The sequence below is a fragment of the Medicago truncatula genome, chromosome 3 (assembly GCF_003473485.1).
Source record: "Medicago truncatula cultivar Jemalong A17 chromosome 3, MtrunA17r5.0-ANR, whole genome shotgun sequence".
NCBI classification, from domain to species: domain Eukaryota; kingdom Viridiplantae; phylum Streptophyta; class Magnoliopsida; order Fabales; family Fabaceae; genus Medicago; species Medicago truncatula.
Window position 1 is genome coordinate 23373080 of NC_053044.1, and position 27978 is coordinate 23401057.

A 27978-nucleotide genomic window follows, 5' to 3' on the forward strand; every position below is an offset into this window, starting at 1 on the left:
CGTCAAGCTAATGACTCTAAAAGAGCGCTTCGTGGGAGGCAACCCACGAGTTTAATTGCTTTTATTTTGTTTGTTTTGTGTTGTTTTAATTTATTTTGTAGGTATTCGTCCAAATATGATGCGAAAAAATGAAGAAAATTGAGCCTTGCATGTCCAGAAGCTTGGCACGGGTAGTGCCAATGTTGGCACGGCCGTGCCTGTAACCCAGCAAAAAAACCAACATCTTCCAGAGAGTTGGCATGGCCCGTGCCTGTGGTGGCACGGCCATGCCATGGTCCCAGACCCTCTTTTACCAATATGAGTGGAGAGTCAATGCTGCTAATTTCTTGATTATTCTACCTTCAGATATTCCTAATCTGGAGGTGGTAGAAAACTTTGTTTATGTTGGCACTAACCTACAGGTACACAATGATGGTGATGATGGTGGTGATGAATGATGAGTCATTTATTATCTATTTTTATAGGATATTTAGTTTAGTTTTATTTATATTTAAGTTTATTTTATTTTAATATTATTTCCTTTTTGAGCTAGTTTACTACAAATTGCATTTTATTATATTTCAGAAACGAATATTGGATGGATTGAGTCTTGGAGCAAAAGAAAGGGATTTGGAGCTGATTCGGTACAAAAATATGAAGATTCGGAACAAAAATACGTCTCCCTCAAGTCAGAATGTTGGCACGGCCCGTGCTAGGCTTGGCACGGCCGTGCCACCCTCCAGAACACCTTTTTGCTGCTTTTGCTTGGATTCTGAGCTATTCTATTTTGGCGCACAATCTCTCGTGGAATATTCTTGGAATATACTTGCTTAGATTTTAAGTCGAATGTGTGCTATAAATAGAGTGGCTAGCCATCACAAATATTCATCTTTACTTGGAATACAATAAGTGACAATTGCTTTTCTAATTAAAGTTCTTTTCTTTTCCTTTATTTTCTTGTCTTTTACTTTCATGCTTTCTCTCTTCTCCCCCATGTCTACGATGAACATGAGTGAGTAGACTTCTCCTTGTCTTGGGATTGTCGGATAAGTCTAAATGACATAATCCTAATCAAACCAAGCTCTAAGCCCTAATCTTATGTAACCCTAATTTCTTATCTGAATTCACCGTCTTAACATGGATCAACCATTATCAAACTGTGGAAACGGAAGTGGAGGGTTTGATAATTGTTTATCCATCATTCCAAATATCAATTCATAAAACGAAAGTGGAGCTTTGATATTCGAACAAGTGAATTCAGACAAGGATTGCAAACTCAGCGAAATAGGCTTTGCAATCTTTGAGACATATAGTTTCGATCTTCAAGGGAACTAATAACAATCAAGTCAGCGAAATAGGCTTGGTTGTTAGAGGAACCAAAATCCAATAGTAATCAAGTCAGCGAAATAGGCTTGGTTGCTAGAGGAACATAAGAGAAACTGTCTTGAGAAACTAGGTCTAACGTAACATTATAAGCTTATAGTTTTGGTTTAAGAAGAACTTGTTATTTAGATGAAACCAACGATCCCAAGGCTCTTTTATTATATTAATTTTCAACCGTTTAAAAACCCCCAACTTACAATTCTCTTCTCTCTTCTAATCATCTCTAAAGGTTAATTAAATTGAACTACTCCCTGTCAGAACGATACTCTTTTATACTACTTCGGTAAGACCATGCACTTGCGGTTTTATCTCATCAATGAAGAGGAGGTAGGTGCAAACTTGCACCATTAACAAGAAGCTGGTGGAAACTATAATGATGAACGGTGGGCATGTATGCAAACTATAAATAAAGTAGCTAGCCATCACAAATATGGATCTTTTCTTGGAATTCAATATGTGACAATTGTCTTTCTAATAAAAGTTCTTTTCTTTTCCTTTACTTTCTTGTTATTTACTTTTATGCTTTCTCTCTTCTTCTCCATGTCTACGATGAACGTTAGTGAGTAGACTTCTCTTGTCTTGGGATCGTTGGATAAGTCTAAATGACATAATCCTATTCAAACCAAACCTTAATATTATGTAACCCTAGTTTCTCTTCTAAATTCACCGTTTTAAGATGGATTAAATATTATCAAACTGTGGAAACGAAAGTGGAGGGTTTGATAATCGTTAATCCATTATTCCAAATGTTAATTCATAAAACGAAAGTGGAGCTTTAATATTCGATCAAGTAAATTTAGACAAGGATTGTGAAACATGAAAATAGTCTAGTGAACCTTGAGACTTATAGAGTTTCGAACTTCAAGGATTCTAATAGTAATCAACCATGAAAATAGGCGTGCCTTCTAGAGGAATGCACTCACTGAGACCGATAGGAGATGTGATAGGCTTAAGAGAAACTCGTCTTTAGAAACTAGGTCTAACATAAGATTATAAGTTTAATAGTTTGGTTTGTGAAGGACTTGTCAGTTAGATGAACCATTAATCCCAAGACACCTCTTTTATTATTTTCTTGTAATTACAAATCCAAACTTTTATCTAAAACTCTTTCTTCTAATCATCATTAAAAGTTAATTGAATTTATAACTCCTTGTCGGAACGATACTCTTATTTTACTACTTCGATAGAACCGTGCACTTGCGGTTTTATCTCATCAAATATCAAAGCTCCACTTTCGTTTTATGAATTGATATTTGAGATGATGGATTAACAATTATCAAACCCTCCACTTTCGTTTCCACAATTTGATAATGGTTGATCCATTTTAAAGCGGTGAATTTAGATTAGAAATTAGGGTTACATAAGATTAAGGCTTAAAGCTTGGCTTGATTAGGATTACGTCATTTAGACTTATCCAAAAATCTCAAGACAAAGAGAAGTCTACTCACTCATGTTCATCGTAGACATGGGGAAGAAGAGAGAAAACATAAAAGTAAATAACAAGCAAGTAAAGGAAAAGAAAAGAACTTTTATCAGAAAGACAATTGTCACTTATTGAATTCCAAGAAAAGATGAATATTTGTGATGGCTAGCTACTCTATTTATAGGTTATATTCGACTTAGAATCTAACCAATGCTCCATAAAAAACTGCGGGCTTTTTGGTAAAACTAAAACAAAGTAGCTTAAAATCTAAGCAAAAGCAGCAAAAGGTGCTCTGAGAGGTGGCACAGCCGTGCCAAGCTTCTGACTGGGCGGAGACATATTTTTGTCTCCGAATCTTCGTATTTTTGCTCCAAATCAGCTCCAAACCCCTTTCTTTTGCTCCAAGACTCAATCCATCAAATATTCGTTCCTGAAATATAATAATATGCAATTGTAGTAAAATAGCTCAAAAAGGAAATAATATTAAAATTAAATAAACTTAAATCTAATTAAAACGAAACTAAATACTATACTAAAATAGATAATTATTGACTCATCAAACTCCCCCACACTTGAATCTTGCTTGTCCTCAAGCAAAATGCATAAACATGGTAGCATAAACAAGATAATCATATGACAATTAAATTAAAACTCATGTCTCCTCAAAGGCTTTTATTTCAATTTTACACTAATCACAAGCTCAAGCATTTCTTGTAAACTTTATTCAACCCAACAATCAAGTCTCAAGTGAGTGTGTGTGTGTGTGTGTGTGTGTATGTGTGTGTGTGTAGTTCAACCCTTTTCTTGCTCCTGTATAAGATAGATATTATGAGAAAACATGTTCAAATCCTAGCACTAAACCAACCAAGAAAAGTCATTTCTTCATTTCATATAAGAGAAGTGGGACTTATCTAGATTTATTTGACAAATTTAGGTGCCTTGGGGGCTGCAGATTGCCTAGGGGATACCATTTTCTCATAGGAAATCCATGAGGGGGTATCCTTTCCTCCTAGATTCCATGATCACCCTAAGTAGTGCTGCAATTTCATAAGTTAAAAGACATCATTTTAACGTAGGAAGTCAACGAGGGGGTATCCTTTCCTCCATGTGCCAATGATGTCTCCTAATTGTGCAATTAATTCTTTCCTTCTTTTAGAAGGATTTGTGGAAGCTACTTTGAGTAATTAGAGAAACATCACCTTCTCGTAGGAAGTTGGTGAGGGGGTATCCTTTCCTCTATGATCTAGTGATGTCTCTTTTACAATTAAATTTGCTTCCGCCCCATTTTGATTTATCTATTTATTCCCTACACAACTTATATTACTTTTACTCTAAAGACTTTTAAACGTTAACGTACCACTAAAATTAGAATGTGTTTCCTTAAAGTACCTATTCATACATTTACTCAAGGGAAGCAACTTGTGCTTTTCTCATTGGAGAATTTATTCACATTAAAACAAGATGTAGGTATATCAAGAAAACTTAAAACACAAGAGTTCACTTTTATGTACAAGAAACAACTAATTAAGAGGAGCAAATAAAAATTTATGTCATAATTTTTTAATAAAAAACAAGCTACTTAATCATGCCTTTCGCCATAAAAACAAAACAAAAGAATAAAGAAGAAGAAGATCACATTTTTCATTGAGGTCCATAGGGAGGACCTTGGAGGTGAAAGTGTTGCATCATGTTCTGAAGCATTTGGTTATTTTCTTGGGATATGCGGTTGCCCCTTAGGACATCATTTCTTAATCCTGAAAATTCAACACCCTGCCTTTGTTTCTCGGTGCTTATCCTCTCCACCTCGGTATGTATCCATGCTCATCTTTCATTTTCATTGTTTTCTCCGGCATCATGGTCATGGTGCTCCTCATCATGGTGCAAGTGTGCACCTTCCTCTTCTTCTGCATCGTGCGCTTCATGTACATGTGGATCATCAACAACATACAACAAATTTTCTTTCACCTCGGTGTTAGTCCAAGATGGGTTAGGAAGTACAAATAAAATAGGCACATTGAGTTTGAGTGTGTAGGACATGGGTGGACAGTGCTTAATAAAGTTCATAGAGATAAGGGTCTCTATGTTAAGCCTATTGTTTCCCTCAATTTTGTTTATCCCTTGGTCCTCACCCACTCCCAATTGCCTAGCTATGTATGTGATGATACCACCCACAACTATCTCTCCCCTACCATCTGACCTATTACCGACATGGAAAAGGTAATCAAGCAAGTAAAAGCAAGTGTTAACGGGGTGGTTGTTAAGCATGGCCCACAACATGAAGAGTTCATCGGCCCTAGTGTTCCCCAATTCAGTCATACCCCAAATAGTGCAAGCCATAGCCCTTTGAAGGTAACTATGCACCGGGTGGTGAATATTGCTAGCTTTGTTGGAACGTGTGTTAAATTGCCTAAGACCGATGATACGTTCCCAAAAGGAGGCCTGTTGATAGTCAACCGGCTTAAGACTTTTAACCCAAGGGTCATGGATGAACCCCGCGTTAGCGAAGCCCATCTCATCACAAAAATGTTGGAGAGACATCTGGTAATCAATATTCATAAGCCGGAAAGATACTCTATGATTAGGGTTATCAAAATTCATCCTATCCTTTGTAAAAACAATTCTTGAATCTTGTTCGTGAAATAAAAAAAAAGTTTTATATATTCTTCTAATTTGTATGTCTAGGAAACTAGTATAGAATCATATTTTTACTTTCTATTTTACTTTAATTTCTTTTATTGTCCTCTTTAGTTGTATTTTTCTTTCGTTTAGATTAAAAAAATTACAAAGTATACCTTTTTTGCAGATCAAGGTAAGAAATTCGAATATTTTTTTATCTATCTATCAGATTTTTTAATATTGTATGGAGTTTTATTAAAAATAATAGATTCTAAGTGAAAGTTTCGTCCATTAATTGCTTTAAAAATCTAGTATGCATAGATATGAAAATTAAAATATTTGCTACTCGAAGTCATGATTTGATGGATTTTTCTATTTTTTATAGATATCTCATATCTTAAAGAAATAATAGAAATCTAATTTGATCTTTTCTTGTATTCTGAAATAAAAATATTTTTAAAGTAAAATGACTTACATGTTGGAACTTAGAATAGAATAAACCCTTATGCGTGGAGAAGAGGAGTATCAATTTATTCCTAGGAACAATAAGATTTAATCTGAAATATTGACAGATTCTTGCGGAGTCCGAACTAAAGAGATATTAAAAACAAAAATGATCCACCGTTCGAATTTCATTTCTATCCAATTTGAATATCAAAATAGTGGATATAGTTATGATTCAATAGGTTAGGTCCACTTACTTTTTTTTAGAATCTTTCTCATTTTTTGATTGGATAATAGAAAATAGGATAGGAATATCTTATAATTAAAGGAAATATCACAGTCTATATATATATATATATATATATATATATATATATATATAAAAGAATACTCTTTCACTTTCTAACTAGAATGAGTTTACTCTATTCGAATTCATTCGAATGATAACAATAATTTAATAGAATAAAAACTCGATTTTTTAATGAAATTCAACTATTCCTTAGTTTTTTTTTTACAAAGAGAAACTTCTTACAAATATCAAGAATATCTCTATTCTTCCTTCAATTCGGAATACTACTGTTGTCATTTTTTGACAAAAAAGCCCCTTATCGGATTTGAACCGATGACTTACACCTTACCATGACGTTACTCTACCACTGAGTTAAAGGGGCTCCATTTGAGTCAATTCCCGAATAAGGAACCATCCAATATGGATATGAGTTTAGTACATCTATTTGTTACTGCATATACTCAAATTTTATATACATTATAGAATAGATCTATTTTTTTTACATAGCAACTTTTTAACGAACAATAAATTGAATTTACCTAGTAAGTATAGTTAAAAAAAATGATTTTTTGATATTGGATTTGATAAATATCAATGGAATGGATTTTTTCAAAACATATTCGAATTGAAACCATCTTCATAACACTGAATGAAAGTGAAAGAAATGAGGTGTTAATGTCGCGCCTGTTCCAGAAAATCAATCATTCCCTGAAAGGATTCTCTCTTTCTTTTGTTTTCTTTCACATTATTTTTTTTATAGTTTTATAGATTGGTGATTGGAATGAACAATTTCGAAATCTATATGATATTTTAAGGGATTCTGAAAGATCCTTCTGATCGAATCATATCATTCCATTATATTGACAATTTCAAAAAACTGTTCATACTATGTATGAACATAGTAGAATGGAGGTTGGGCTCGTCTAGTGGTTTAGGACATCTCTCTTTCAAGGAGGCAACGGGGATTCGACTTCCCCTGGGGGGTAGGGGGGTACTACAAAAGGAAATTGGCAATTGACATGATAAGAAACTATAGAATATCTAAAAAATTCCAAAAGTTACAATTCATCTCAAAATTTCAAATCAAATAAGTCGTATCTTATCCTTCGTGTATATATATATATATGCATGATAAGGAGGCAAAAGGGAAGTTTTTAATTCATAAAAAGGGTATTTAATCTATGTGTATAGTTTATAATTTTATTAACCAATGTGGAGCCTATTATAATTTACCGCATGGGGAATATATAATTAAGCATGCTATCTAAACAACTCACGATTGCAGGTATTTTTTATAGGAGCAGGCTGAACCAAAACATTGATGAGTCCAGCCTAAACGGACCCTTAATTTATATGTATAATGCGCTCAAGCATGCGAAGAAAGCTGCAAGCGATAAAAGCCCTTTCTATGTTAAGTAAAGAGCTTTTATTGCTTGTTTAGTAAAGTCACGACTTTTCATTTTGATAGGAGTAGGTGCTTGTTGGGGCACTCTTCATTCTTCATTCGAAACTAATGAATGTCGGGTCGGGGATTTCTGCCTTGTTACAAAAGGGGAGTTGGGTAAAGCAAACTCCTTCCATAGACGAACACGGGGCTTAGTCAAGTAGAACCGGGTTGCGCAGAAAGAAGAAAGGGGCGAAACACTAGTTTGAATTGAAGTAGAGGAGATGCCATACGGAGGATGCTATGATTAATTAAGCCGAAATGGAGCCTTGTTTATTAGGCTAGATTGATGTGATGTATATTTCTTGGCTCTAATCCTCGGGGCACCATATGGCAATGGCATATCCTGTTTATAAAGAAGGTTGAATTAGCACACTGAAAGATCGTTGCTTCTTTATTCTTTCCTGGATTACTATTTTTTTATTTAGGTTGTTTTTGAACTTTTGTTTTTTTTATTGTTTTTCCCAGAGACGTATAAGTGATCTTGCTCTATGACCAGAGGGACTATTGGTTGTGTACATGACCTTACTAGATTTGTATTTTTTCCTGCATTATTTTGAGATATATTAGTATGGATTATTATGCTTTATATATGCAATCTGTGATGCATAACGTTAACACATGCCACCTGTTAGGTGCCCCTAATATTTGACATGTTATGTTTGGAATTATTTGTATTCTTTGCGAATGAAGTGGTTTATTTCCAAGGGCAAGGTTTGGTGTTGGTGGCGGAAGATGAGAAATCAGTGTTTTTGCAAAATTTGGAAAAGTCCGGCCCCTTTGAAAGTTGTGGCATTCTCTTGGAGATTATTGCTAGATCATATTCCAACAAGGGTGAATCTTCATGTTAGGAATGTACTTCCATCGGAGGCTCCATTGGCTTGTGTGTTGTGTGGTGATGGGGTGGAAACGTCGAATCACATTTTCCTTCATTGTTCGGTGGCTTCAAGGGTTTGGATGAAAGTATCGAATTGGTTGGAGTTTAATTTCTTAATTCCACCCAATCTTTTTATTCACTGTCAATGTTGGAATGGTTGGCAGAGGAACAAAAAGGTTAGGCATGGCCTTTGGCTCATATGGCATTCAATTGTGTTTGGATGCTTTGGAGAGCCAAAAATAACCGGTTTTTAATGATCATGTATCGAATGCGGAGGATATTGTGGAGGATGTGAAGGTGTTATCTTGGCGTTGGTCATTCAATAGGATCAAAATTCCGTTTGTTTGTTTTATGAGTGGTGTTGGAATCCTAAGGAATGTCTTGAGCGTAAGAAGGCTGGTTTTCTCTTTTGTGGTTTGTGGTTCTACTCCCTGCTGCTTTCACAGTTTTGGTGCTGCAGGTTTTTTGGCTGCTTCGGTTTTGCACAGGGACGCAGGCGCCTGGTTGTTTTTTCTGCTATTTGTGGATTTAGCAGCTGCTGCTGTTTCCCTTTCTGGCAGTTCGGTTTGTGTTCTTTGGCTTCTGGCAGGGAGCAGCGCCCCTCACCTTTTCCTATTTGGGTTTAGGTTTCAATTATATACTGGATTGTGATTTGGGTTGGTGTTTCACATATATTCGACACCTTGTAGTTATTCCCTAACTAGTTAGGTGGGTGTGTCTTATGCCGGCTAAAGGGGGCAAAGACTAGATTATTTTCCAAATTTTGGCTTATCTTTCATCACAATTTTCCTAAACTTCAGACCTTTTTTCACCTTTGCTCCTAATTTCATCCTACTATTTCTCAAATTTAAACAGTTTTTATTTTTTAATGTTTCGATTTTTTGGCAAGAATCATAAAAATTAACCCACCAACAGAGTTAAAGAAAAATTATGAAGACTATCTATAACTTGGAGTAGTGATATTTGAACATCCATTTGAGACAACTTTTAACAACTTTTTTTCTATCTTTACAATAGTCAAAAACAATAGAAAGAGAAAAAGAGAAAGAGAAAATAACAATATAACGTGAATATGAGAGAGAAAATTGTCAAAAAGTAATATAAAAATGGTTGTAGTATTGAACTGAGATTCTTCAACCATGATAACACTAACGAAAGTTGAAGTACTTGACATACTTTATTGATATCATTTTGTTATACTTTCACAAGCACAAACACTTTGTTGGTTCAGAATCAAAGAACAAAAATGGTGTGATAAGTCATTTTTACATGGTTAATTTTTCAGGTTGTACACTAGACTCATGTGAAAGACACGACAACACGTAACTTTAGCAAAACAGTGATAAGCATAGAGTTTATAATATTTATATGATGAGATTAAGATGCTGGAGGCAAGATTTCAATCTTATCATAAGTTAGTTGTCCTTTCATCTTCTCTTGGGTAAGTTCAGGTTTTTAGTTTAGCTAATTGGTTACTTGGTGTGCTGCAGGATGTTGACAACATTATTCATTCTGCAGGATATGATGATACAAGAAGAAAATAAAAAGATCATAATATGAATGTTTGAATATGTTAAGGTTTGGGTCTTGAAGACCAATTAGCACAAACTGTTGCCAATAGCAGAATAATTACCAATGGCATTGAGATGCTAACGACAATATTAGTATATTACAAAGCAAAGAATCTCAAACAGGAACAACCTGTTAAGAGCCTTAATCCTTTGAAGTTATTATGAAAAAATCACATTCCATGTTGGGAGCCAAGTACTATTATCCAACAGAAACGAAAAATCCAATTTACAGAGAAAACATATTCTCCGTTCCTCTAAGTTATGATCTGGATCGCAATGCATTGTAAGAACCAAACTAAATTTATGAGCAAAACCAAACTAAATTTATGAGCAAAATGTTGAAAAGTCAGATATATCAAATGCCTCAAATATGGTGAGTTCAGAAAGGATTTCTCCTTTCACACATCTAATTGAATCATCATTCTTGTATCTAATTCAAAAAGCTGATAACCTTAACAAACTTCAAACATTGCAATTGCAAATCAAATTCAAATTCACAGTACTTAAAACTTAATAAAAACATAATATAAACAATTAAAAGTACTTAATAAATACTATCAACAAGTCAGACAGTTTGCCTCAAGAGATTGAGTTCAGAAAAGATTACTCCTTTCACACATCTAATTGAATCATCATCCTTGTATTTAAATATCAAAAACAAACTACTATTGATGCAATTTCACAAATTAAAAAATCCAGTAATATTTCCTACAATCTCAGATTAACAACACTAAAACAAACAATAAGCAAGTCAGACAGTTTGCCTCAAAAAATAGAGTTCAGCAAGGATTTCTCCTTTCATACATCTAATTGAATCATCATACTTGCATATTGTCCTATAAAATTAACATTACATTTGAAAAAAGTTTTAACAAATGTTACCACTTGCTTTCTGAGACATTAATAAAGCACCAATGAAACTGAAATTGAATCAGCTAAATCTTTAAGTCAAAACTTACAAGAAGCCATTAACCAAAGATATTAACATTGATAAAAATAACAGATCCAATGGTAAAAGGGTCTATGCCTCATAAATAAATAAAAACAAGTGGTGGAAAAGAATTCATAGAAGGAAAACCCTAATATGAAACCTTATAGTAATTTAATTTAGCACAGCAATGACTCAAAACGCTTTCATTTTATTTGAAAGGCGATCTTAAGGGCTGTGCTTAAACATCAAATCAATGATAAACAGATTTAAAAACACAATTAATAATAAATTAGTGTATCCCTCTGAATAAATTTCTCTTCAAGGAAATTCAGTCCACTACTTTTATGATTATAAATCATCATTGGGACAACCAGAAAAGAAAAAAAAAAATATCATTACAGAATAGAAACAGCTTCTAACATTGAATTGAAAGCTATGAAAAATCAATAATAACCAAAGAATAACCCATATGAAAATTTTTCAAAGAATAAACATAAAAAAGAACAAAAACAGGGTTTACAAATTAAAACAGAAACAGAGATATTCTCTATTTAAATTTGTAAAGGCGTTTTTGTTCTTCTAAAAGTTGAAACCCTAATAATCAACTTCAGCTCTCAAAAGCGGCGTAACAGAACAGAACAGAACATTGTGGTATGAAGGTTTTGGTTGGTATTTATAGGACAAAACATGGAGATGATTTTCCAAATTTACCCTTGATACTTTTCAAAATGACAAGTTTGTCCCTACAGAAAAATTTGGTTTGACTCGTGATCGTGTGTTAGACTCAGTGGTTCAGTGGGTGTCGGTGGAAAACATCAAAATCAAAAACAGCCCATAAGCGCAAAATCAGTGTTATTCGAGAAAGTGCGGTTTTTTTGTGTGTTTTTTGAGTTTTGACAATGGAAGCAATGAAGCAGAAGATGATAGTGGAATTGATTGTATTGTTGATGATGGTGTTTGTTTTGAGTGTAAGTGGTTGGACTGGTGAAATTCGTGGAAGAGTTGTTTGTGATGTTTGTGGTGATTCTTCTCTTGGTCCTGAAGATCATGTTCTTGAAGGTATCTTTCTCTCTCTTTATTTAGGATTTTTGTGAATTTTATGTCATTTTGATTGAGTTTATGAAATGGGATTTTTGTGAATTTTAATTTCTGGTTTATGTTGTTGATTCAGTCTTACATATTGATTTTGCGTTATGGTATTATTGTTTGGAAAAGATATGTTTCAGAATTGTCACTTTGCATTTGTAATTTCTTTGTTTGAAGTTTATTTGTATTGAATATCAATGCAATGAGTAATATCTAATTCCTGTGGATATGTCTAACTTTTTTTTCTTATGCTTTTGTTTTACTCCATAAAGATTTTGGTTCAGTTCCTTGCTATACACATAAGTGTTTAAGTCAATTCAAGTGTCATTCACTTAAGCAGATTCTTGTTAGAAGGGATATAAATGATGTCCTCTAATGTTCTTGCAATCGACTTTATGGAGAAATATTAATATCATCTCCCAGAGTATGAACCCTAGGAGGAATAGTGTCGTTTACAAATGCAGCAATTCTGCAGAGGCACAGCAGATAGTTTAACCCAATAGAAGAATAATAATTTGCAGGTGGGAGAGTACAGAATCTAGAAGGACAATACCCTGCATGTAAACAACGAATTTGGATACCCTGCAATCATAGGTTCCCACATTCACGTAGCTAGATACATCGGTAGCCGTTGGATTGAGATTGGACGGTGTAGATTTCAAGCAGAATTTTGATTTTTTGAAAAACTAAAAAACCTTGATTGAAATATGCACTGTCCGATCTCGATCCAACTCCCACCGATGATGTAGCTGAGTGAGTGAATGCGGGAAACCTGCGACTGCAGAGAATCCAAATTCACAAACAATGCCTACCTCATCATTCTATTCCCTCTCTCTTATACACTATTTACACAAAATCCTTCCACTTGGAGTTAGTTGTTTTCACCCTTTGGCATATTCTCTTTTCTTTCCTTTGCTGATCTCTAGCACTAGTGTCTTCTACCAATCATATTCCTTCCATTTCAGCTGCCTTGTCATTGTGTGGGACCCTCTCAATAATTGGTTTCCACATGGTCATTCAAGGGCCTAATAGTAGTGATGACAAAGCTTAATGGAATGACATGTTTGCTAGAGAGTATGTTAATCAAGGAAAGTGTCTGTGAGTTGTTTTTGAATTCATAAACTCATTCTCCCAAAAGGTTTGATGCGCATAAACCTTTTAAAACCTTGGTTCAGTGTTGTTAAGTAACCAGTAGCACCACTATACTGTTATTACATATCGGGATTTGGAGCAACCATGATGAAAGCCGATAGGATATTGCAATTCCACTATCACTGCAATAGCAGTGCTTTTTGCATATCGGTGATATCCGTTATTGCTTAAATAGCAGAAGTTTCTTTTTTTCGTGCTTTTTTCCCTTTGAATAACCTTAAAAATATCATGTGAGCTGAACTGTTTTCAAAATCATCAAAATAAAATAATATTGAGTCGGTGTTGAGATGGGGTCTTATATAACCCCTAAACCCCACGAGCTAGGTAAGCTCTCGTCAATAAACAACCTTTGCCTCTTCATCTTATCTCTTCACTTCATTATTCATCTCCTTCAAGACATTGATTCTGAGGATTCTATTTAAGAAGTTGAAGGATATGCCTCACTATCGCAAAATGAGGATAATGATTATGTTAGGAAATAGGAAAATAATTAGATCTTTTTATCTTTTGACACTAGATAGAACTACTGGTTATTAGTTGTATTGAACTATTTGGATATTGAGTCTTAAAGTCACTTTTAATTTTTGTTTCTGGTTTTTCAGCTGCAATGTATGCAACTATGCATCATGCTTTATTAGTTGTTGAGTTATGTTGGTCACTTTTTTATTTCTGTTAATGCTTTTTTTTTATATATACAATTACTTATATCAACCACTTTGTGGTTTCCACTATTTGCCCGCTACGCTATATGCTGTTTTCCGTGATCCGTCATTAATCACACTGTCTTGGTTATATGTTAATGTTTATTTCACAAGTGGCTGATTATTTTCATTTTAAAAGTATTGGTAAATCAGGCAAACAGTTTCTTGATTTATAGCGAGACACGTTTTGTTTTTTAACCTAAAAATGACTCATTTATATGCCTTTGATGCAATGTCTCAATGCTGTATTCCCGGTTCTTTTAGCAACATTATTATTGATTCTATGACTTGTGGTCTCTATCAGAAATGAGACTCTTATCTTATTGTATCTGGCTTCTAAGTCGACCACATTTGCATATATAACCATTGGTGAATGGTGATGAGTCATAGTTCCATTACAATATCTCATTCTTTGAGTAAGGATTCAGTTTGAATTTAAACAATGATACAACAAAAAACAGGTGAATGTGGTCAAATAGTCATCCTCTAGAATTGGTTCAAGTCATATGAAGCATTGACATAGACACGGGCACAACATTGAGACGTAGATACCAATAATAATTTAAGGAAATAGAAGTGATTTAATGTAACCACACGTGTTGTGTTGGTGTCCGACTCTGACACGTGTCAGACACGGAACACACCTTTAATCCAAAGTGTTGATGCTACATATAACCCTTTTGCTATTATAGAAGGGAAGGGGCAGAGGGGGAAACTGGTAATGTAGAGCTATTGCTGTAGTGGGATCTTATGAAGGGTTGGATCAATTACAGATCTATTGTAGGCAGTCTTACTAACATTCGCAAGAGATTGAGTTCCCTAGATTTATTTTAACATGAATATAACATATTGTAAGATTATTATTTTTTCCTATTAAAACAATGAAGTGGTTTTGAATGCTTTGATGTAGGTGCTGAAGTTGCTGTTCTTTGCATAACCAAATCTGGCGAAGTTCTAAATTATCAGGCATTTACAGATGCTAAGGGGATATACACAGTAGCTGAGACAATGCCCGAGAGTGATCGTTGGGATGCATGTCTTGCTCGACCAATCAGTAGTTTCCATGAGCACTGCACTCGTCTTGGTGGTGGTAGTTCGGGGATTAAATTCAGTTACAATCATCCATCGGGGTATTCACATGCTGTCAGAACCTTTGTTTACCAACCTGTCAATGTTCCAACATACTGCATCTGATATATACTATACTGACTTTTCTTGTTCGGAATCTGTTAGTGTTTGTGCTTGATTGAACTGCAATCAAAACAGTATATGCATGTGTCTGCAATGTATTTATTATACATAGAAAACCAAGTAAAACTAGAGCATGAAAGTTATTTTATCAGATTGCATATGGCGATTTCATATTGTGATAGAAAATCATTGTAAATGGTATTGCCATCTGAGATAGGTTAATCATGACTATATGAACACATGCAAATGAATGGAAAATATTAGTTTTTCTTCTATTCTTGACCACCCATGTATAGTCATGATTAACACAATTCACACACCTATTGTTTCCTACTTAAACATTTAAATTTATATTTTTATAGTATAATTTTACTATTTAATGGAACAATTTCTTATGAAGGGCCGATGTTAGTATACCAAATATAGAAATTATGTATTGGAACTGTGTCAGATTATTTCTCACAATTTTGAAAATTAATTTTTCTCAATAAATAATTTACTATACATGGAATCATTAACTTATGCTCTAAGAACACATGTCTCTTTTTAGGTATAATGTTTCTTTGGAATTAAGAATGGTCTTAAGAACATAGTTTCTTTAATAATTTATGTCCCTTCGAAATAAAAAGTATTTTTATGAGCGTAGTTCCTTTTTAGAAATAATAATGTCTCTTCGGAATCAAGAATGATATTAATAGTTGTTTATCAGTGTTTTTGGTAAACAAAAGTGCTAGTTTTAAAATGTTACTTGCAGGATCAAATTAGTTTTCATAAGACATGTTGTGCAATGTTTTTGCAAAAAAAAAAATTGAATGTTCATTGTGCTTTTAGGAATAAACATGAAGAAGATGAAGATCAATGTCTAATTCGACATAATTAAACAAAGTTTTAAGATTTAAAAGTAAAACTTAAACTTTAAAGATGAAAACTATGTTCTTTTGATTATTCATGACATTTGGTCTTTTGAACATGGCATGTTGCTACTCTACACAACCATTATTCATAACATAATAACATATTGGTTTATGATCAGCCATATCCTTTGAGTCGAAGTCTTCCTCGGTGTCTTCTATTTTAGACACTGCATCATCCTTAGCAGGTGTTAAGATTGAGACATCATTACACAGTACGTCGAAATCTGGCTCTCAGTCCAGAAAATCATAATCCATGTCTTTTTCTTCGACATTTTTGTTTTCCTTGATTGATGCTAAGGGAGAAAAGATCTTTTCCTTTGATAAATAGAGGACTTCATTCAGTTCACAAATCACATCAAATAGTTCTATTGAGTTATCGATTACTCTTTCTCTCTTCTTCTTCTTTCTGCTCGATGCAATTCTAAGTCAATTCTCCCATTTCTTTTATGTCCCTTCGAAATTAAGAGTGTTCTTAAAATCATAGTCTCTTCGAGATATAATGTTCCTTTGGATCTTAAGGTCATAGTAATATGATTCTTCATATGTACTTGTAACTTACATCATTTGTGTGTGATAAATGTGACATATATTACAATGTGAAGATTAGACCTGTGATGAATACAATATAATAACTCATTTGTTCTCTTTTTGATTTTTCAAAATATTATTCCAAAAACATATTTAAACAAAAATAATGGTTTTATACTTTTATTACACCCTTCTCTGTTCTGTCCGTTACACCGAAACCAATTACCAGTCTCAATCAAATTGACCCTTTAAATTCCTCAAAATTACAAACTAACCACTTTTCTTCTTCTTCTTCTTCCTCTTCCAATGGAGAACCATAACAACAACGACACCGGTTCGGTTCAATCTCAGCGACCCGATTCATTTGGTCGGTTTGGGCGGTTTGGAGGCAAGTATGTCCCTGAAACTCTCATCCATGCTCTCACTGAGTTAGAAGCTGCATTCCATTCTCTAGCTTCCGATGAAGATTTTCAGGTTCTCTTTTTTTTCTTTCACTTTCTCATTTTTCATTCCTAAAATGACTTATTAATAGCTTATTCTTAAGAAAAATCAAATGGGCTTCTTCAGAAGAGGTTAGTGGGGTTCTAATGGACTATTATCATGTTTGGATAACACAACTTATTTAAGTGTGTTTATAGCATAAGTGATTATCATGTTTATGTATAAACTATTTTTATAAGACGGGCCTGTTGGGAGAAACAACTTATTTGCAGTTTATATCACAACTGCTTTTCATGATAAGCGCTTATGTATCAGCTTGCACAAGCTATTTTTACTGCAAAAGATAAAATAATGTTAAATTGTTTTTGTATATGCTATAAGTTGTTTTTACAAGTTATTTTTGAGAACTAATGAAAATAAGTTGAAAAAAGCTTATGAAAAATCCCATTAGCTGTTTTCTTAAGTTCTCCCAAACAGTTTGAGCCTGTTTGGATTGGCTTATTTGAGCTTATCTAGTGACATAAGTTTAGTGAGACTGTTTGTTAGAACTTTATGAAAATGACATTGTTTAAAAGTTGTTTTTAGCTTATTTGCATAAGCTCTACAAGATAGCTTAGGAAAACAGTTTATAGCTTTTACGAAAACAATTGAACTTTATTTTATATTGCTTTAGAAATAGCTTATTCATAAGTGTTTATCATGATAAAGACTTATGCTTGAAATTGCAAATTAAGTTGTGTTTATCCAAGCAAGGCTTATGGATTATGGATATGTCATAAGTTGTTTTTATAAGCTCTTACAAACAGTCTCATTCTCACAAGTTTTTATGTCAGGAGATAAGTTAAACAGACTCTATGTGGTAGGGACTAGGGAGTATTCTATTGTGTTTAAAAGAATATTTTACATCCAGGTTAAAACTATAACGACTCTACTTCACACTCACCGTCACGGCCTGACAATGACTTTGGCTCTTAAAAGAAAATAATGAAAAACAAACAAATAAGAGTGTCTCAAAACTCAACTCATATTTGTTTCCCCTTATTTTTGCCGAACTGCCTCTAATTAGACAACTGTCTTAGTAGTATGATGTCTGATGACAAGGAGAACCATGAGTTTCGACTTCTTTGGCAACAACGTATGTAGTTTTTGGAGTTTCAGACAATTTTCACATACACGTACAAGTCCTTTGTAGACCACTTATCAACATGTAGAACTTGCCTTTGTTTAGTTACCTTTGAATCGCGTAACCCATTCTGGTATTTCATTTTGTGGATAAAACTCAATGGGTATCTTCATGGACTAAAAAAGTTTATGATTTTTACAGAAAGAGCTGGCTGGGGTTCTAAAGGACTATGTAGGTAGGGAGAGCCCTCTTTACTTTGCTGAGAGGCTGACAGAGCACTACAAGCGTGGTAACGGTGAAGGGCCACACGTGTATCTTAAGAGAGAGGATCTCAACCACACTGGTGCTCACAAGATTAATAACGCTGTTGCTCAGGCTTTGCTTGCCAAAAAGTTGGGGAAGAAGAGGGTTATTGCTGAGACTGGTGCTGGCCAGCATGGAGTTGCCACCGCCACCGTGTGCGCTCGATTTGGGTTGGAATGCGTTGTTTATATGGGTGCACTAGATATGGAAAGACAGGCCCTTAATGTGTTCAGAATGCGCCTTCTTGGTGCTGAGGTATGTGATCTTCTGAGTGCCTTGACCTGATGGCTATCAACAGCTAGTGTTCCATAAAGGTGACACATTTTGTATCGTCTCTTAGAATTTGAAAAACATGTTAGAAGTTCTCCTGATGCTTGATACTTATTGTTCACGTGAATTATTTTCCAATTGACTGATCACTGATCTTAGTTGCCATCTGAGGTAAACATTTGGCAACTTAACTTAGTATTGTAGACCAACTTTGATGTATTGAAATAAAAAAATAGGCACGGGAAAAGGTTTCTTATTGTAAATGCAGGGTTTATCGAATGCTAGATGTGTACTTGAAAATATTTGTTTAGAGATTTTAATATAAACTTTGTTTTTGGTAGATCCTAATGACATTATTTGACTTATGTAGCTGAAATTAAACAGTGGGATAGGACTTGGATGTTTGTCTTGCAAGTGTGTTAATGTATTTATTCATTGAGCTTGATAATTACATAATTTTGTGATGTAGGTGAGAGCTGTACATGCAGGAACTGCTACGCTGAAAGACGCTACATCGGAAGCTATAAGGGATTGGGTGACTAATGTGGAGACTACACATTACATTTTGGGTTCGGTTTGTGGGCCACATCCATATCCTATGATGGTAAGAGAGTTTCATGCAGTGATAGGGAAAGAAACAAGAAAGCAAGCATTGGAAAAATGGGGAGGGAAGCCAGATATTCTAGTAGCATGTGTTGGCGGTGGTTCAAATGCCATTGGTCTTTTCCATGAATTTATTGATGACAAAGATGTTAGGTTGATTGGAGTGGAGGCTTCTGGGTTAGGCCTTGAAAGTGGCAAGCACGCCGCTACATTAACGAAGGGAGAAGTTGGAGTTTTGCATGGAGCAATGAGCTATCTTTTGCAGGATGATGATGGGCAAATAATTGAACCTCATTCTATCAGTGCAGGGTAATTCATCTTGTTGATATTTGGTTACCATTTTCATGTTGTCTATCCATATTTTGATATTACATTTTCATTTCTCGTTTTCGTTGTATAGGTTGGACTATCCAGGGGTTGGACCAGAGCATAGTTTCTTGAAAGATGCAGGGCGTGCTGAATACTACAGTGTTACAGACGAAGAAGCACTCGAAGGTAGGCTACCCTATAATAATTGCTTTGTCAAATGTACAAGGATATGTTTAACAGATAATTAGTTGAAATTTTAGTTGTACAATAACAACACCAACAACCAAACCTTATCTCATTGAGTGGTTTGATACAATATTGTCAAGATCTAGATTTTGCTTAAGATCGGGCTGGGGGTAGCAAGATGGTAACACGTAAGATCCTACGCAATTAAGTATGTTGGATCCGGAGTGGTAGTAAGATCGTAAAATGTAAGATCATGACCAAGATCATAAGATCCTAAGAATTTGAAAATAGTATTAATAATCTCTATAGTGCATATGTTCACAAGTCTTAATAAAAAATCACATACAAGACATAACAATCAAGTCCACAATATAAACTAGTCGAAGCTTAAGCAACAATACACAGCCAAGTCCATAAATACTTTAACCTAAATCAAATCCTAATATGCCAATCAACCATATCATCCTCCATAAGATTAGTAGAGGCAGAGATGATTGATGCTGATCTGTGGGAGAGAGAGTAAGATGCAGAGAAGGTCGAGAGAGGGAAAGGATTGATGCCTTGTGTTTAGGATTTTCTGTATTTCTATCCAATTGGGTGCAAACCTCATTCTTTTTATCCCATAAACAAGCAAGATCGCAAGAATCGTGTAATTTAATGATCTAAGAAGCATATTAAATTATGCAATCTCACTACAATTTCGCCCGTAATACAATCTTGTTCTCGATTCAGATCACAGGAAATGAGTAAGATTGTGAAATCGCATGATCTTTTGCTTTAATGATGTCGGATACCATTTACGGCCACGAAACTAGACCTTATGGCTTAATCAAAGTGGGGGACTATTTATCACAGTTTCTTAGGGCCTTTTTGGATTGACTTATTTGAGCGTATCTATTGAAATAAGCACTTGTGAGACAGTTTGAGAACCTATGGAAACAACTTATGACTCATCCATAAGCTGTTTTCAGATTTTTTTCACAAGCTCTCCAGGATAATTTAAGAAAACAGCTCATTGCTTATATAAAAGAAGTTTGGACTTATTTTATCTTTTGTTATAGAAATAACTAATACATAAGCACTTATATAACTAGTGTTTATGCTATACGCATTTAATGGAGTTGTTTATTCAAACTATGCCTAGATGTATGTCGGGGCCAATTTCTTTTTATATTAGCTGTGTGCAAGGCTTGTGTAACTCTGTACTGTTGAAAATTCTTTATTAATTTGGAAAGAAAACAAGGTTTCCTAACTGATTGTTTAGGCTCCATGCCATTTATCATCACATACATAAATTAACTATATGTTATTTCATTTTCCATGGTCAAAAGTTGAAGTTGCTTTTCATATGATGTATCTTGTTTTTATATCTGCAGCTTTTAAAAGAGTATCCCAGTTGGAAGGCATAATTCCAGCTTTGGAAACATCACATGCTCTTGCTTATTTAGAGAAACTCTGCCCTACCCTTCCAAATGGAACTAAGGTTGTGGTTAACTGCAGTGGCAGAGGGGATAAGGATGTTCAAACTGCTATGAAATACTTGAAAATTTGAAAGTACATGATTCAGTCTCCAACATAGTTGAACAGTTCAGCTCTTGATTGACCTATTTTCTTTTCTTATTGAGATTGATGTGAAGTTGACTTAGTTTGAGGAGGATCACTTGTGAAAGAATTCTTCTGGGAAGAGTTTAGTTTTTGGAAACCAATATATGCCTAGGAATTTTCTAAATGTTGTTACAATTATTACAGGGCATCAAAGGATACTGTCATTGTTTGATTTGAAGAATAAAATAGCTCATGTAAAATTATGTATCATATATAAATAAGAGATATTCGTTTTGACAGAATGAAGCATTGTCTACCTATCTTTGCCCCATTAGATTTTGTTTTGTTAAACCTTTAGGGTCTGTTTGGATTGAGCTTCTTTTGAGGTTATGAAAAAGAGCTTATGCAAATAAATAAGCTTTTATGCTAATTCATAAGATCTTACTAACGAAAATTGTATATTCATAAGTTGTTTTTTCATAAACTAACTTAGCAAGTTTATAAATAATACATTAATGCTTAACAAGTTTATATTCATAAGCTTTTAATGCTTATTTATAAATAAACTAACTTAATAAGTCAATCCAAACGTCGCAGGTAATGTGTTAGTACATATGTTATGTAAGCACTCTTCCCTTCACTTGTACTTTAAATTTAAATTCTCATTTTCGAAAACTTAGAACTAAAGAACTTAAATTATTTTTACATTAATATCTTCATTCAGTAGCCTCTTAAAAAAAAAAATATCTTCATTCAGTAGCATTGGTTCAAATTCAGGAACCGAGGATCGTTCATCTCTAGTTTGAGGTGTGATGAATGAGATAATTTCCAATGTGTGGATTTGGGATAAAAGCATGATTTTGAAAAACAACAAATATGCCTTTAAAATTAAATACTGCAATTTAAATACTACTAATGTGTGTTCTATTTTATGTGGAACCCCACACTCTATTTTTTCAATTAACACAACATTAGATCAAAGTATAATTACTTGGTGTTTAATCTTTCAATTTATTTTCCAACATCACACTAATGTTCCAACAAAGAGCTGTAATAATATAAAATAAAATGCTCTAGACATTAGTAAAATGACTATCTAACAACATGTTGAATCAATGGCGTATGAGTCCTAAAGTTTGACGCGGTTTGAACGGTTAGACGTGTCAGTTTCGTGTCTAATATATGTGTCCTTACTTCATGTAGTATTTATGTTGACTAATTTCATGTTAAGGTATTATTAAAGGCATTGACTGGCATTACGAGAATTTACTCTCGTATGATGCAGAATTTATTAAAGTGGAAAGTTATTATGTTATGGAGAGATTTTACATATGTTGATTTTAAGGACAAAACTTAATCAACTATTTCTAAATCTAAATACTACATGAAAATTTAACACACCAGTTTAAGGGCCTGTTTGGAACACTTTTTGTTTTTAGTTTTCAAAATATGTTTTAAAAATCAATTTTAGAAAAGTGATTTCAAGAAGAGAAAAAGAAAAAACTTGTTTGGTAATGTGACTTTTCAAAACTGTTTTAAAAATGAAAAAATTAGAAAATCCATTTGATAACATAATTTTCAAAAACAGTTTTAGAAAGTAGAAAATTAGAAAACCTGATTCGTAATCAATTTTTTTTAAAACTTGTTTTTTTTATAACTTTTTTTATACCCTATATAAATTTTATTACCCTTTATATAATTATTTTTTTTCTTACAATTTTATCCTTAGTTACCAATCAAATTAAATTTCAAGTACTTTAATTAGATGTAGAATTTAGTCACAAAATAAATTACATTTTAGTCACAAATTCATCATCACTTGCATGAGAAGTAGAATCATCACTTTTTTCAATATCGGTTCTAGTTATAACCTATCATACAAAATAACAATAAAACTTAAAAACACGATACCCTTTATAATCTATTTGTTAAAGACCTAATGAATGGTCAAGGCTATTGGCACCAAGCTCACTTGGACAACCTATTCCTTCCCTTTGCAGAAGACACTAATCACTCCTTCCAGGACTAGCTTCGAAACCTAATTGAGACTCAAGACGCTGATTCTACCATTTATGCAGCATCAGTTATTTATAACATCTGGTTCTCAAGGAACAAACTCATCTTCAACAACAACTTCTCAAGTGAAGAAGATACAATAAAACAAAGCAATACAAACATTCAGGACTATATAACTTGTGACAGCATCAACAAAACATCAACATGCATGACTCAAACCGGAACTACGACTCAAACTCTATCAAGAAATGTTTATTAGGAACCACCAAGCAACAACACAATCAAAGTAAAAATAAATGCGAATCTATCAAAGGAAAATACATGGGGTTTGAGCGCAATCTGCAGAAACAACTTTGGAGATGTCTTAGCAACGGCCATTTGGTGCCTCCCTGGAACTCACAATTCTGCAGCGGTTGAAGCTTTTGCAATCTATTTGGCCATGGAGCTTGCAGATAAGAAGGGATTCCATGAATTGGAGCTCGAATCAGATAATGAGCAAATTATCCGGATCTTATCTGGAAAAGATGAAAAGCCAAACACATACGTTGGTAATATCATAAGTGGTATAAAAATCAGAAGAAATAGCTTCAGACATGTTTCTTACAAGCATGTGGGTAGAAAAGATAATAGTACAACCCATAGATTAGCCCAACAAGCCTTACTCGAGCCCAATAAAATTTGGCTCAATGATACCCCCACTTATATTGTAACTAATGTCCTTATGGACAAATATCATCAATAATATTTGTCGTCTTTTATATAAAGAAAAAAAAAACAAGAAAACTTAGCCGTCAATAATAATGAATTACCGGTGGTAAATGTCTCGTTCTTTTGTAATTAAGTATGTTGTATAAATTATTAACTTTATTTCAAAAAGACAATTTTTTCATATGATTATGATGGAACTACAACGAGACAGTCTTGGACATCTTATCCAAAGACACTCCATGGTTTTTACCTTTGTTACAACTACGGTTGAGTGTGAAGCTACCGCTTTACAGCAAACCCTCCAAATTGCTCTTGACATTGACCTTAATTGGGTAGTTTTCGAAACGGTTTGTTAGATAGTTGTGATTGCAATCCTTAATAATAACTCTTATATGGATGAACTAGGAAATTTACTATCTAATTGTAGGACTTTGCTCTTATCTAATGTTAGTTATGCTCTAACTTATATTATGAGAAAAGTAAATAACGTTGTTCATAACTTTACTACATCGTTTATATTACATGTTAGTCCCATTTCTTTCTTTCATCCTCCATTTTGTATTCATTTCATTGTCTTGATGAAATCAAATAATTTATCTTTCCCTAAAATAAAAACAAGAAGACTTAGATTAACCCGTAATAAATGTCTTGTTCGTTTGTAATTAAGCTCACTGTATTAATTATTAACTTTTTTTTTAAAAGATAAAGATATAATAGATTAAACTTGCCTTTGATGTACAATGAGTTTCTCCAAGGGAATAGAAGAGTTTACAAACAATTAATGCTAGATAATTAGAAAAAAGAAAAAATTGAAATATTAAAAAGTAGAATAACTAAGACCGGTTAACGGGTTGGACCACCAGACGTGATAGTCGCAAAAATAATGAGAGTTATGTGATTTCAACCACCAATACGAATGAAGTTTACTGTACTAAAGTAACTCGTCCAACAAAAGCTCTGTATTACAAGAAAAAAAATCTTTGCATTACGTTTCTTCCACACCACCTAAATAGTAGACATCCAAGTAATGAATTTCTTTCCTAAAAACACATGAACCCCCCAATTTGTTGAGCATGCTCCAAAACATCAACCAGGTTAGCCGTTGAAATACCCAACCATCTATGGATGGAATGTCAAATGCTTAAAAAAAAATTGCAATCTAATAACAAATGGTTGATTGATTCTTCGTTACTGCATCCTCCAACCGATGACGTAATAAATCATCTTTTTGTTAAGAATTCCCCATGCAAAAAGTGACACCTATAGAGGTACTGCTTTGTTCCATATGATTACGATGAATTACGTTAATTGATATATGCTTTGTGATTGACTAAATTCTAAAACCCATTCTCAAGAGTTTATTGATTCACTCCCCTGTAGCTTTCTCTTGTTATAGTCATATCAGCCAATATGTATATATCATATTGGTGAGTGAATTGTACGGTCTAAGTTTATAATGAGGTTTGTAGGCTATGAAGCTCGGATACGGTACAGATTGCAGGTACGATACAATACGGGTACGCGAATATGCGAAATTTTTTAAATTTAGGATAAGATACGTCAACAAAAAATTTATATTAAAACTTATATATATGTAAAATACTTGAAAAAAATAAGCATTGATTACCATTCATTATTATATATATATATATATATATATATATATATATATATATATATATATATATATATATATATATGTAAAGTTTTCTTATAAACTATATTATATTTTTCTTTGTTGAGATATCGAGAGAAGCTTTCAACACAAATTTTATCCAATGTTTAATTGAATCACCTCTCTCGTTACATTCATCCATAAGAAATATAATTTTAAGTGGTTCATCAAGAAACAATTCAACTGATACATATCTAAAATTGAATCATATACATCTCCTGAATTTCTACAACATTGTCTCACTTTTTCCCCTTCATCTTTTCTAGGATACGTTTCTGTGAAGTATCCTTGTGTATATATGGAGTATCCAATAAGTATCAGATAATCACAAAAATTGCTGGTACTTATTATTATTAAATTAAATAATTAATTTCATTCTTTATTTTTGTTATAGAAGTAATTTCATTTTATGTCGAAAAACATACTTCATATTATATATGCATGTGCTTTGTAAACATAGGAAGATAGATACTAAGTCCCACATATGCAAGCTTACATAGCCAAATTACAATATAAATGAGTGTACAGATTTAGGCTTAAGTAGAACGATGTTCCTTATGATCCCCTGCACATTAGTAATTGTTTGAATGACTAGTTTAAAGTGGAGTATCCGGGTTTCATTAGCTATATATCATATGATTATTGTAAGTGGGAAAAAATTATGAGAGAAATAAAGTCAATTAACACAGGAAGCTCGTAATCATTTAATTAAGATTCCACCTAGATTAGGGAAGAAAATCGTACTTTATTTTCAACTAAGACAAAACACGGAGGAGGAAGCTTATATACGAGTATGACTGATTTAGAAGTTTCCTTGCCTTACTCTTCCCTTCCACACCACGCACAAAACCCACTGCTCAATAAAGCACCGTTTTCTTTTTCACCATCCAGAATCCCCAAAATTTAATCCATTTGTATTTTCGATTCCACCCTATTGCACAATACTGAGCCTCGCATTTCTCACAACCACAAAACAACTCACAATGTCTCAAGCAATATCTTTTCTTTCTCCAAAACTTCGGGAAATCCACGCAAAGTTCATAGTAACTGGATTCAATGCTTCTTACGGGTTCATGAAGCGACTAGTAAGCAAAATGTGCAATGAATTGAAAGCTTCAAATGTTACACCGGAATTTGAAGTTCTTGCTCGTGACATGTTTGTGGAAACGCATCAATTGAGGCAGAAGGGAGATTTCAGGATGATATCTCCTCGTACATATGAAACAATGTTCAATTGCTGCGAGAAGAATTGTTTTTACCGTTTGTGAAATTTGATTCACGGCAAAACAGTGGAGTTATGTCTGTTTAAAGACAGACAAATCTTTGATTCTTTGTTTAGTTTCTATAATTGGCTTGATTATGACACTGCTTCTCAACTAGCTTTGGATGAGATTGTCAAATTCTCAAAAGAGAAGAATGCTGGGTCTGCCAGGGAGGTGTTTGATAAACTTTTTGTCAAAGAAATGGATATCTAAAAAAGCATGTTTGACGGTTATGTTGGTGCACACAAGTATGATGAGGTTAAGCTTATTTTTCTTTCGATGTTGAATGACAAGCTTATGCCAAACTTAAACTTGGTGAAACATTATATAAAGGCTTGCAAGGAAACCAGACAGTGTATTGTGAATCCGAAGCCTCAAGTGTTGCATGTATATTGTATTCGAGTTAGTAACGGAGAGTTGACTCTCCAAGACAAGAACATCTTACTAAACTATTATTTGATTGATCCACAATATGCTAATGGTGCTCGTAAGTTTTCAACAGCATTGATGGTCGGGATTTAGTAACATGGAATACCCTATTGAATGGCAAAAGAAAACTAAACTACCCAAGTAAGATCAAAGGCATATACATCAACACATCAAAAGTACAACAACAATCCAAAGGCGCACCTAATTATATGTGGGGTACCACAACTTCCATCCCAAACCTATTGCACACAACAAATAGATCCCGAAACCTACTATGTCTAACCTCACTACACAACCATACGTTCAAAAAATCCTCAACGCGGGAAGCCCACTATAGCATTAAACACACAAACACGAGGATAATATAATTTATTCACGTTTGAACAGTGGGATTTTTTTATCACGGTGGTTAAGATTATTGATTTGAACTAATATCTTTTTATATGACAGCATTTCCTTTGTATCAGACTTCTAGCATATGTGTTGTGGTGGCAGTAAACTAGTTAAAATTGTTCATGTAGCAGAACTGGCATTGCCTTTGGACCCTAATGAGAAACCAATTCATTCTAAGCAAAATAT

At 33.7% G+C, this 27978-nt stretch overlaps 2 protein-coding genes, 1 long non-coding RNA gene and 4 other non-coding genes across 7 annotated transcripts; 2 read left to right on the plus strand and 5 right to left on the minus strand.

The window, feature by feature from the left end:
- Positions 1 to 10364: 10364 nt before the first annotated feature.
- LOC112420550 (small nucleolar RNA Z266) lies at positions 10365 to 10459 on the minus strand. Its single transcript, XR_003010730.1, has one exon. It is a non-coding gene; the product is annotated as a small nucleolar RNA Z266 (small nucleolar RNA).
- A 122-nt stretch (positions 10460 to 10581) lies between these two features.
- Positions 10582 to 10673, minus strand: LOC112420548 (small nucleolar RNA Z266). Its single transcript, XR_003010728.1, has one exon. It is a non-coding gene; the product is annotated as a small nucleolar RNA Z266 (small nucleolar RNA).
- Positions 10674 to 10767: 94 nt separating this feature from the next.
- Positions 10768 to 10859, minus strand: LOC112420547 (small nucleolar RNA Z266). The gene has a single exon (XR_003010727.1). It is a non-coding gene; the product is annotated as a small nucleolar RNA Z266 (small nucleolar RNA).
- A 393-nt stretch (positions 10860 to 11252) lies between these two features.
- Positions 11253 to 11326, minus strand: LOC112420555 (small nucleolar RNA R21). The gene has a single exon (XR_003010735.1). It is a non-coding gene; the product is annotated as a small nucleolar RNA R21 (small nucleolar RNA).
- A 428-nt stretch (positions 11327 to 11754) lies between these two features.
- LOC11443519 (uncharacterized) lies at positions 11755 to 15438 on the plus strand. Its single transcript, XM_003599997.4, has 2 exons — positions 11755 to 12016; positions 14807 to 15438. The coding sequence occupies exons 1-2, from the start codon at positions 11857 to 11859 to the stop codon at positions 15088 to 15090; spliced, it is 444 nt and encodes a 147-aa protein (XP_003600045.1). The 5' UTR covers positions 11755 to 11856; the 3' UTR covers positions 15091 to 15438.
- Positions 15439 to 16718: 1280 nt separating this feature from the next.
- LOC11446499 (tryptophan synthase beta chain 1) lies at positions 16719 to 21629 on the plus strand. Its single transcript, XM_003599998.4, has 5 exons — positions 16719 to 17003; positions 18295 to 18651; positions 19136 to 19578; positions 19670 to 19764; positions 21141 to 21629. Exons 1-5 carry the CDS (start codon positions 16836 to 16838, stop codon positions 21314 to 21316), a joined length of 1239 nt encoding a protein of 412 aa, XP_003600046.1. The 5' UTR covers positions 16719 to 16835; the 3' UTR covers positions 21317 to 21629.
- Positions 21630 to 23351: 1722 nt separating this feature from the next.
- On the minus strand, positions 23352 to 24024 carry LOC112420483 (uncharacterized). The gene is made up of 2 exons (XR_003010634.2): positions 23930 to 24024; positions 23352 to 23840 (listed from the first exon to the last, which is right to left on the minus strand). It is a non-coding gene; the product is annotated as an uncharacterized lncRNA (long non-coding RNA).
- Positions 24025 to 27978: the final 3954 nt, after the last annotated feature.